We start from the raw sequence: 12,344 nt of genomic DNA on the forward strand, positions 1-12,344 counted from the left end.
AGTCTTTGCTGACTGTCTCTGTGAGGGAGATGGTATACCTTCTCATAAGGCCAGCGTGAAGGCTTAAGTTCTCAGGTCTTTCGTCAGCGAGCATATTCTCTGGGTCTGTTTGCATGCTTGCCTCCCACCCCAACTTCATTCTCCTGCTTTTAACTGTCTAAATTTCCTTAAAAACCTCATCCCTGCTTCTTCTCAGGGCCTGGAACTCTTGCATTATTCTTTCTGCAATCTCTTATCTCCAGATGTTCATGAGTCACAAGTCCCCCTGCAGTCTTCACATGCCATGGTACCCACCACTGCCATCAATGTCTTCCAACCTGGTATCCAAATGATGCTGGAATTTCTGTCTGAACTCTGGGTTAGATTATACAGAAATCATTTCCATGGTCAGCCCACAGAGAGGTCAGAATATTGCAAACAAATTTTACAGTTTTCCTTACATCCTGCAAGAGGGAACCAGAAAATGGGCCACTTCTTCCCAACAATGCCATGCCAGAGAGAGGGTAGGGCCAGGTTGAGCTAAAATGCCACAATATTACTGCCATTTTGAGTATGGCTTTTTTTTTTCTTTTTTCAGTTGGGCATTTACTTGTTTGCTGCAGATCTTTGGTCTCTAGGGCTCCTATAAAGCTATTTTAGTCATTAGTTGTTTATTATATATTTTCTTGGAAGAATGAGAGTCTGGCCATGTGCAATGGCTCACGCCCGCAATACTAGCACTTTGCGAGGCCAAGCCAGGCAGATCATCTGAGGTCAGGAGTTTGAGACCAGCCTGGCCAACATGGTGAAACCCTGTCTCTACTAAAAATACAAAAAAAAAAAAAAAATTGGCCCGGCATAGTGGCACATGCCTGTAATCCCAGCTACTCAGGAGGCTGAGGCAGAATTGCTTGAACCTGGGAGGTGGAGGTTCAGTGAGCTGAGATCGTGCCATTGCATTTCAGCCTGGGTGACAGAGTAAGACTCTGTCTCAAGAAGTAAGTAAATAAATAAATAAATGCCTGGGACTTCCTATCCTATCATCTTGCCGATGTCCTCAAGAAATATATTCTTAAGCACACATGAAATCTTTACAAAAACAGATTATATGGCAGTTCAAAACTCAAGCCTCAATAAATGTCAAAAAATCAGTGTTACAGTATACAGAAACTTTTCTTGCTTTAATGCATTTAAGGTTAGACTTGATAATATAAGGACTGTCTTACAAAATTCAAATCACACAACAAAGCAACTATTAGGTAAAAAAAATTAGGCTCAATTAAATTACCTTTTAAAAATTAAAATGGCATGAAGGCATTGCAGATTGAAAAGCAAAAGAAGAAAAATTCTAAAATACTTTTAATAATAGCAACAACAAAAACTCTACATATAAAAGCTTGTAGGTTGCAGCTAAAATAGGATTTAGAGGAAAATTAATGGTCTTAAATGCCAACATTGGAAAATTAATGAGCCAAACAATACTACTCTATCTTGAACACATAAAACAATGCTGGCCACATAATAGACACACAAATATTTGTTGAATGAATTATTGAATAAATCTAACTTAATAAATTCGATAAAGGAAAACATGGAGTTGGCCCCAAGGAAAGTAGAAGGAAAAAGAAAGTAACTGAAAATAAAAAAGATATTATTGACATATAAAATATATAATGGAGTCAGTAAAGTCAGAAGTTAGTTGTTCCAAAAATCTAATTTCATAGATAAACTTATAACACATATAGCAGTCAACTGGGAGGCAGAGATTGCAGTGAGCCAAGATCATACCACTGTGCCCCAGCCTGGGCAACAGAGCAATATGCTGTCTCAAAAAAAAAAAAAAAAAAAAGAAGCAATTAAATCATATATTGAATACTCTGGTAATTATTGTCTTCAGGTAAGCTGAATGAAAACGAGAGTCAGTATTTACCTTTTGAGAATTTGTTTAAAGGTCCAAATTCAAATGCCCTCATGTCCAGACAGACTCCCTTTTACCATTCTCCCAAGGACAAGAAGTAACAGGGCATCAATATCATGATAGCCTTGTTTGATTTGCCTCCTGCTTAGGTTTGTCTCCAACTGGACAGACCAGATGGGAATTAGTCCATGAGAACCACACCACAGATGAGTTTGGGAGTTTGCTCAATGTAGTGTTTTGATATGGGGATTGAGAAATTCAGAGTCCCAGATCCATTTCATTGGCCTTTTGCAACATCTCTCTTCCAGGTGTGCTATAAATACTGAATAAATACACAATCTTCCCTGTTTGAAAGAAATATCTTTAATGGAATTACTCCCTGCATATGGCTTACAGGATCAATATGGGTCATGTTTTTGCAATGGGCCTCTAGATGACACCAGGATTTATAGTTGTGATCACTTTTTGCACACTAGTCACACTACTACAAGTTGAATATCCCTTATTTGATATCCTTGGGACCAGAAATATTAAAAATTACAGATTTTTTTGAATTTTGAAATATTTACATATACATAATGGGATATCTTGGGGATGGGGTCCAGGTCTAAACACAAAATTTGTATTTCACATACAACTGATACACATAGCCTGAAGGTAATTTTATTTTCTTTTGGGGATGCTGAACAAAGTGTGTATATGGTGCCTGCATTTTGACTGTGACCTGCCACATCAAGTCAGATGTGGAATTTTCCATTCATGGCATCACATTGGTGCTCAAAAAGTTTCTGATTTTGGAGCATTTTGGATTTCAGATTTTTGGATTAGGGATGCTCAATCTGTATTGCTGATCACATTTCCTTTTCAAGGACTCCAGGATTTCCAGGAGAAACAGCTTGAAATGAAATATATATATGTGTGTATATATTTTACACACACACACACATACACACACACACGTGCTGAATGTGGTAGGGTACACAAAAGAAACCACAGCAGGCCTTATCACACTATGTAGCCCAGGACGGACAACTGGGAAATGAGGAAGACCGAGAGCTCAGTGGGCATTGGGCAGGATGAGGCAGCTTGCCTGAGCAGAAGCACCAGCACAGACCTTACATCAGAGACAGAGCTTTACTAGAGTTTGGCATTGACCAGAAAATGGATTTCACATGCATAGAGAGTGGAAAGACTGCATTGGTCTTTTTTACTGCCCTCATGCTGGAAGTTTTACTAGCCAACTTAAATGTAAATGCCATGATTGGCTCTGGTCCAAATTTTTGTAAAGCAGTAGTTCTCAGAACTATTTTACACTCTTAAAAAGTTTTGAGGTTGGGTGCGGTGGCTCACACCTGTAATTCTAATACTTTGGGAGGCCAAGGCGGGTGGATTGCCTGAGCTCAGAAGTTTGAGACCAGCCTGGGCAACACGGTAAACCCCGTCTCTACCAAAAATATAAAACATTAGCTAGGTGTGGCGGTGTGCACCTGTAATCCCAGCTACTAGGGAGGCTGAGGCAGGAGAATTGCTAGAACCTGGGAGGCAGAGGTTGCAGTGAGCCGAGATTACGCCATTGCACTCCAGCCTGGGCGACAGAGCGAGACTCTGTCTCTTAAAAAAAAAAAAAAAGTTTTGAGAGCCCACAAAAACCTTTGTTTGTGTGAATCATACTTATGAATATTTACCGTATTAGAAATGAAAACACATTAAAAACATTAATTTTAAAATAAGAATAAGCCCATTGCATGTAAAACATAAAATGTAATGAAAAAGAATGTACTTTTCAAAATAATCTAGTGAGAAGAGTGGCATTGTTTTATATTTTTAATGTCTGGCTTAATAGCAAGCAGTTAGATGCTCACACCTGCTCCTGCATTCAGTCTTTGCCCATGTTCCACATCATGGAGCGTCTGGAAACTCCACTCTACGCTGGTGAGAGAATGACAGCGAAAACGGCAAATCATGTCTTTGTGTTATTAGGAAAATAGTTTTGCCTTTGTGGACCTCTTGAAAAGGCCTTAGACCCTCCCAGGGGAATCTAGACTAGACCACACTTTGAGAACACTGTTCTAGAATCTCATGGCTGACAAGGTGCTTTCAACATATGTCAACCATGTCAGTCTTTCCCACACACGTTTCACTGAAGACAGAGGAAGGTAAAGGTATAACCCTGGGGCCTGGATGAAGCAGCTTACTCTAAGTGTGGAATTTCTTTTCTTTTTTTTTTTTTGGACAGAGTTTCACTCTTGTGGCGCAATCTCAGCTCACAGCAACCTCCGCCTCCCAGGTTCAAGCGATTCTCCTGCCTCAGCCTCCCTAGTAGCTGAGCTTACAGGTGCCCGCCACCACATGTGGCTAATTTTTTGTATTTTTAGTAGAGACAGGGTTTCATCATTTTGGCCAGGCAGGTCGTTAGCTCCTGACCTCAGATGATCCACCAGCCTCAGCCTCCCAAGGTGCTGGGATTACAGATGTGAGCCATGATGCCCAGCCAGAATTTATTTAAAAGTTGTTATTTTATATTAAACATCCATCTGAATTTTGCATGCAGTTTCAAAATGTATCTATGTTTGTTTTAATATGACCATTTCTCCTTTAATCATTGAAACACTCACCTCCAAGAGGATTGCTCATGTTGATCCTGTGGTTTCTTATACATCCTGAATCCAGCGTGAGAAGCATAGACATTAGGGACTTCATAATGACGCCAAGTAGTGGAAACTAGCCCGGTTGTTATGGATTAGGAAGTTAGAGGCTAGAGAGGTTAAATACCTTTGTGGAAATAAAGATCAGCCAAGTGAGAACAAGCAAAGGCTATTCAGAGCTTGCCATTGCAAGGGAGTCAGCTACCGTCCCTAGTGTTTTGACAGAGACTCAAAGGCAGGCAGAGGAGTAGGAAGGCTTCAGCTATGCCCTGATTGGTGGTTGCTGGCACGGGGAAGCTGTAGGCAGCCAAGCAGAAGTGGGCATTCTATGTTAGGGTTAGGGGAGCATATTTGGCTTTCTCTGGTGGGTCCTAGGGTGCAAGCAGGAACCGGAATTAGGGAAGCTGTTATTCATCAATTCTTAGTCATATTGCGCCAGTTGTTACAGAGGTGTTTAGCTTCCTGGATTGTCCCTAGACATAGCATTCTGACCTCCTACAAGTCTGACTTGCAGTAGGCTGGCTTTCTGGGCTGATTGTAGATAAAGGGGTTAGTTTTCTGGGCAGGTTGCTGCAGGCTGAGGATCGGTGTTCTGTTTTTATATATGCTCTGGCCATTGTCCATTTATATATTCAGTTTCTTAACTTGCTAAAATTTATGAAGCTGGCAAGTGGCAGATCCAGGACTTGAATCAAGGTCCTCTATTTCTAAATCTTATGTCCTTTCCTGTATCACAGGCAGGCTGCCTTGAACCCAGGTAAAACAACCATCAACGCTGTCTTTGCCCCAGACCTTGCCTTCATCATTTTTTTCTTTTCAGTGAGTTTGTGTTGCACTCTAAATGTACTTGTCCACCCTATTTAAAACATGGCATATTTTTGGTGATGCTAACTATATTCTTAAGATAGTTATTCTCAGAAGATTAAAACCTTCAGTTTTTACCCCAAGGTTTCCTTTCCTTCTCATCATTTACAATATGCAGGGTAGATGGGAAGGAAGGGGAGTACATTTGCCCCAGGCTCTGGTTCACAGATGACAAAGATGTGGTTTAGTTTGGGTAGCATGACCTGGTCAAAGAGTTCCTAAGAAACTGTTTGGAGGACTGACACCAAGATATGTTTGTAACAGACTGGTCATCCTGGCAGAAACTGGGCTGCACTGAGGGGTGGTTTGTGAGCAGGACACTGGTATGCCCTCTTTTTTACTATTAGGTGCAGCAGCTAAAGTGGGGGAATTCATATTAAGCAATTAGTTGCCCATGACTGGATATGTTAAGAAAGACAAGCTTTGGAAGACAATGATATAATATTGTGGAATTATCCAGGCTGACAAACTGCCAAGGGTTGGAGCCCTGAATACAATAGGAAAACCCAGGGAAAAAGCTCTGAAGAGACATCCAGAGATCCATTCCTTTTATAATAGTATTAGGAATTACACTGTTCACATTGAACAGGTAATAGAGCTTCAAGAGATGATGTGGAAGAATATTGTCTGGGAAAAAAAGTTCTATTCTAGGCTTTCAGTGCATTTTCCTAGATTAAAACAAGGAAGGTAATGCAATGATTTATCCTTATGAAGGAGACTGAAGACGAGGTCTCAGGAACGCATTAACCTGCCTCATTATTAATGAAGGGTGAGTGTGAATGTGATAGTTTTCTCTGGGGTCCCATGAGAGCTCCTGGGGTTGTATTTGCCCCACCATCACCAATAGAAAAGAGCAATTTAAACAATTTCCTGGGAGCTGCTCCTTACGTATGTTTGCTTTTCAGTCTTTTGGGGAGTAATTGAAATGGAATGTTTTTTCTTAGTTATACCCAGAGGTTTTTTTTCCCACAGAGCCAGAAATGAGGGCCAAGGAGCCTTCTGTTAATTGTTGGAGTCTCCAGAGAGATTTCCCCCTCTGTTTGACTTTTATTTGCCTGGATTCTTTGCACTGCCTCCCTCCTTCCTCTTCTATCCCAGTCCTGGGAAAAGGGTTGCTGTAAGATTGTGATCTTGAAGCTAGAGCCCTGCAATAGTGAATATTGATTGTCCCAAAGGAACCAAAATATGTGAAAGTAAAATTTGAAATTTGATTTAAAGACAAAGTAGGGGAGCAAAGGCCCAGTGGTGGGGTCAGCCTGGGAATTTTGTTGCGGCCAGTGCTGTCGCTTGTTCCCAGGGCTGTAGCTTGTTCTGTACCACAGAGCAGGGCCTCTTACCTGCAGCTTCCTCTTAGGTGACTGACAGCGATTTATCACTCTGACTCACCTCAAGCGACAATGACAAGAAGGTAATGGCAGGGTATTTTGTAACATAAATGTGCGTATCCACCCTGAACAATATTAAGAATCATGGTCTACTTGCTTGAGTTCCTGTGCGAAGTGGTTCTAATTAGAAGAACTAGGTTTGATTATGGCCAAAAACAGGTGAAATGATGAGAAAGGAAGGGTAGGACCGATCTCAGAGGTATCTTCCAGTAGGTAAAGTGACAAAAATCACTCCAGCATTGCAAAGGATCCCACGTGCTGAACTGTTTTCGGGAATGAGGCAAGAGGTTTAAAGGGCCACCTGCCTTATCTGTGTTTTCTGCTGGGAAATGGAAATGCTGTTAAGAGCATTTGTAAAATCTGTTTCATAACCAAAGGAAAACATCTCCCCAAATAAAATGAAATTGTCACAACCACAGCAGGTTTTTCTAGGATTTCCCCTTCATTTATGCTTGAATGCTCCATGGAATCCGAAGGCTCTGGGTGGGGTCCATTCTTCTTCTCCCCTCAGGAATGCTGCAAGGCAGCCTCCCTATTGTGAGAACGGCCGCCAAACGCCTTGAATCTTAAGGGGAGGAGGCTCAAAGAGCACATCAGAAAAGAGAGCTTAGGAGAGAAGGCAGATGAGTCCTCACCAGGGACAAAGATCACATTCTTGCCTACAGCATGCTGTTCTGAAGTTCTCCACAGGTTCCCCATTGCTTATCAATGGCAAAACTCATCGTGTTGGGTTCACAGCTTCATTCCCAGTGATCCAATTTACATTTCCCCAGGATTTATCTGTCATCATGACCAACCTCCCTCCTGACCATCCCCAGTATGATCCAAGGGCAGGAGTTTGCCAAAGTAACGCACTCGAGTATTTGTCCAACTGCCCAGCAAACATCCACTGCCATTGTATTGATCATAATGTGGAAATAAGCAAAGACCATCCACATTAGAAGGAAAGGCTATTTATTCAGAGTATGCTATAGCAAAGGGAGTCATTACTGTCACTCATGTTTTGACAAAGACTCAAAGGCAGGCAGAAGAGTGGGAAGGCTTCTGCTATGCCTGATTGGAGGCCGCTGATGTGGGAAGCTGTAGGTAGCTAATTAGAAGCGGATAGCCTATGTGATGATTAGCAGGGCATATTTGGCTTTCTCTGGTTGGTCCTAAGGTATAAGCAGGGACCAAAATTAGGGAAGCTGTCAGTTATTCATCAGGTCCTGGTAATATTGGGCCAACTGTTACAGAAGTTATTCTTTAGTTACCTGGATTGTAACTGGAGAGAGCACTCTGACTTTCTGTTAGTATAACCTACTGCAGGCTGGCTCCCTGGGGTGACTGTTGCAGAAAGGCAGGGGCAGGGTGTAGGTAGAGTTCTGCTTTTACATATGGTCTGGCCATTGTCCATTTACATATTGTCTCAGTAATGAAGGGGTGACAGGGAACACAACCTAAATGGTCCTGGGAAAGGTGTCCTATAGAGAGAAGGCAGCAAGAGAAAGAGGTTTCTAGTTTTGCCAGTTACGTCTTCTGGGTCACTATTGGTCATATAACAACTATTTTAGAAAGGAAATGAATGGAATATGCTACATTTATAAATGCTATTGCAGATATTTTAACACATTTCATTAAACTAGTAGGTGAAACCAAACATTATTCAAAAGTCTGGTAAAAGGTGGTAAAATTTGCTAGATTGACAAAAAGAATAGGATTTGGCTGAGTTTAATAACTACCTTTTCTGACCTGTAACCTTAATACACTGAATATAATTTTTAAAAATCCAAAGCAAATCTCTGAAGTGAAGCCTGTGAAAAATCTACATAAAAGCACACATTTATCTAAGGGATACACAACTGGCCACTAGTAAATAGCAGATATATATTTGTTCTCTTCCTTAAAAACATTAAGACAATATAGAATAGAACATACTATTGTTTGTAAAAATGAATTTATTAAAATGCTCATAATTATAAAAGAATATTAAAATGCACAGAAATGAACATTAATTACAAACTTTACATCTTATGCCACAATGTATGAAAAGCATCATGAATAGTTCTACTTCACTTAAGCTGCTCATACATTTTTACCTTCTCAAACATAATTATAAACATAAAATGGTACAAGAAGTGTTTCAACAAGAGTACATTCTGACCCCCTATTGTGAATTAATGTTTTATGAAATTCAAGACACACATGCAATAACAAAGGGAAGACTTTGGTGACAGTTTACAAGATGGCCTTGTTTATTTTTAAAATAAAAATGATAGCTTTCCCTTTCTAATGACATACAGCTAAATTATCTGAGGGATGTTTCATGAAAAATCCCCTGAGTATTTAATGGTCTAATGTTTCAATATGCTAAAATTCACAGGCAATACAAAAGGATATAAAGCTCAGTTTCTCTAGTGGTTAACACTGGACAGGCTGAGGGCCAGATTCTCCCTCTTCACAGGTCCACTGCCACACCCATCAATTTCCCCAGGGCTGCTGCCTCTGAAGCCAGTTACAGAGGCAGCCACCATTGTCTGCAGACAGAGCTCCCTGCTTTTCTTCATCACTGCAAGTCAGCCCTGAACTCACTAACAAACACTGTGGATGGCATGGGGAAACGACCCTGCATCTCCACTACACCTTTGCTCTTTTGGGCATCTTAACAGTGTCAGATATTACATTTGGTGCCTTTAAATATGTAGAGGGTTTTGCTCCCTCCTGTCCACAGCAGCGCATGTAATCTATGAAGAGGATTTTCTCTGCTGGGGCTATGAAAACAAATGCACATTTCTTTTAAGTTCTATCATACATACAGGAGATAAGGTAAAAATATTTCCTTTTCTATGCTGACATACATGGCGAGTAATTGCCAAATTTAAACACAAGGAGATCGCCACACACTTCAGAGAAGAGGTAATAGAGAGGAAGTGACACCCGCTTCTAGAAGCAGTATCTCAGAAGTGAAGAGAGGAACAGTGGCACTCCCATCTTGGCTGCGAATGAGAAAGAGTTTCCTTCAGTGGGAAGAAATTCATTTCTCCATCCCAGTGCAGTCAGACCTCATGTGGCCTGTTTTGAACTCTGACTACATCATTAACATGATCAAGAGAGACAGTGAAATGGTGTCCCTGATCCATGAAGACAATTCAAAAGCCGAGAGTACTGCTTTGATGGATCCTACATAAATACTTAAAAATCATTCATGGCAGGCATTTGAAATCATGACCTAGAGTTAAGCTGTTTTTTTGTAAAAAGCCTCTAAAATCTGAGTTTCCCGTTGCTGCTAGGATTCTGATAGGTTGGCTCCTCTGGCTTTTAACAGCATCCCAGTGAGGCCCATGCAGCATGACCATGATGCAAATCAGCTCCCTCTCCTGCACCCAGCACTGACCTGTTACCAGTAGGGGTGAGAGGGCCTGGCTCCCTGTCTTTTCCAGAGCGCTCAGGAGGCCCGACACTTACAAGGCAATAACGTGAAGTAGGCTGCTAGGCTGAACAAAAGTGAGGGGGCAAGATGTGCATGGCAGGACAGGAGTGCAGCAGGAAGTAATCTCCAGATAATGGTAGGGTTTGTGACCAAACCATTTTCCTTTATTACTCTTAACTGCCTGATTGACTCTAGAGGAGGCCAAAAAATCAGATCTAATCTAGAGTCTCTTTACTTGATGATGAATAATCTTGGTATACTCCTGTCTCTAGTACAATCAGACAGTTACATCAAATTACTGGGCCCGGAATAACAGGATGGAGGATGCAAGGAAGCCACATTCTTTATGGCAGAGACTTTGGTGTGTTGATCACTTTGGCATATAGAAATAAGCCAAGTCCTACAGACTCCTTGACAAAAGGCACTCCCCACCCAGTGACCACAATGGGGGCACTTGCTGTTTCTGCCCATGCACACAGTCATGCCCCAATGGCTGTGTAGTGAGCCATTTGCAAAGGCAGCTGGTGATGTGTAATACTGCACCTTCTGTATCTAATGAATAAAAGTCAACTGGTAGAAAATTGATGGGCATATCTTTTCCAGACAATTACATTGATAAAAATGTAATTTTAATCATGTGATATCACTGTTTTCCAAGAAACTACACATCTTTAGAAAAGATAAACTAATTATCCAGATCAACATGAGTTAAAATGCTGTTTGAATCTGTAACTTTCCTTACTTTTGTCATTTTATTCCCTTGAGATCTGCAAAGCAGTCAACATTGATTAGGCACAGGACCTCCTAGGAGGGCTCCTGGAAGATAAAAAGTATCACTGTGGATTAGGACAAATATGCTTCAAAACCTTGCTATCTTCATTCCAACCTACTACAAGTATTTTTTTGAGATGGAAAGACATGTTCAAATGAAGACTGAAACTATTTCCTCTGATTAACTGAGGTTTCCTTTCTGGAGGTATTGATAATACACCTAACTATTGTGAATCCTTGAGTCTAGTTAGCTATTTTTAATCACATGAAAGCTATTAAATCTATAATGATGGTACTGCATGGAAAAGATGACCCTGGAACAGTTCTAGCAAAGTGAAGAAATAAAACACGGCCTGAAAATAAAGGATATCATGTGCCTGAGAATAGACAGAAATGAAAGTAATCAAATAGAAAAAAAAGAATCCATTCTACTTTAGAAGGGGTGGTTTTTAAGCACACTAAGGGACTTTTTCTGTCAAATTCCAATTTATCAGAAAAAGGTAACATTTAGGCTCTCCAGGTGATAAGTTTTATGCCCTTCATGATCTAAGTTTTACATTGTTCAGTTTCTGCATCGCTAGCTGAAACTGAAAAATAATACATGTGGAAATGGCAATAGTTAAGACTCGTATTTGCCAAAGTGATTTAACTTAAACATTCTCATTAGTGATTCCTAATATATTTTGACAGAGCTAAATTCCTTAAAGTGCTTCTCAGAACATAAAGCTCTTATTCTAATTTTGGTCGTAAATTGTTATCTACTGCTTCTATCATTCGTTCAGCTATCACCCCCATATTTTTCGTCATATCTTTGAGGTGATTCTCATGAAGAAGCTTTTGGGTTAGGTATTTTTCTCTCTGGATCTTGCTCTTCGTGCGTTTTGATACATCGGGAATTGCATATGAAATGAAAAATTTCACAGAGTAGATGATGTGCTGGGGGAGAGAAGAAGAAAAATATCACTCACAAAGAAATGGAGGAGAACACCGAGTTCCTATCATTCTTGCTTCTCATTATGGCAGTTTATCTGGATGAGGCAGTGGACATTTTACACACACATCCAACCACTAATGCCATCATGTCTAATCAATAGTGTAGCTCTGTCTAGCAGTTATTGTTACTTTCTATATATAAATAATACTATGTGATATGTAGAAAAGTATATACACACACATATAATGGTTATAAAGAATAAAGAAAAAATGAATACCGCAAAAAACCACCATTAAACTTAAAAACTAGGATGTTGACAATGCTGTTGTATTTTGTGTCTCTTTTTCTAATGGCCCTGCACTTCTGCTAAAGTCAATGCTATCATATCTGAACAAATGTATGTGTATCATTCTCACTTATTTTTTAAAAAGTTTGACAA

The 12,344-nt window shown here is 40.3% G+C and overlaps 1 protein-coding gene across 6 annotated transcripts in view; it reads right to left on the reverse strand.

Annotated features, from left to right (window-relative positions):
* Positions 1-8,710: 8,710 nt before the first annotated feature.
* ANO6 (anoctamin 6) overlaps positions 8,711-12,344 on the reverse strand; it is a 225,571-nt gene continuing 221,937 nt past the window's right edge. For 5 of the 6 annotated variants that reach the window (XM_033222339.1, XM_033222341.1, XM_033222340.1 and 2 more), the window contains one exon: positions 8,711-11,907. In XM_033222339.1, coding sequence (XP_033078230.1) covers positions 11,701-11,907 — 207 coding nt within the window. In that variant the 3' untranslated portion in view covers positions 8,711-11,700. The remainder of the gene's footprint in view (positions 11,908-12,344) is intronic. The other variant, XM_033222337.1, reaches the window with a different exon arrangement.

Source organism: Trachypithecus francoisi, unplaced genomic scaffold, assembly GCF_009764315.1.
Source record: "Trachypithecus francoisi isolate TF-2019V2 unplaced genomic scaffold, Tfra_2.0 Lachesis_group11, whole genome shotgun sequence".
Taxonomy (NCBI): Eukaryota; Metazoa; Chordata; class Mammalia; order Primates; family Cercopithecidae; genus Trachypithecus; species Trachypithecus francoisi.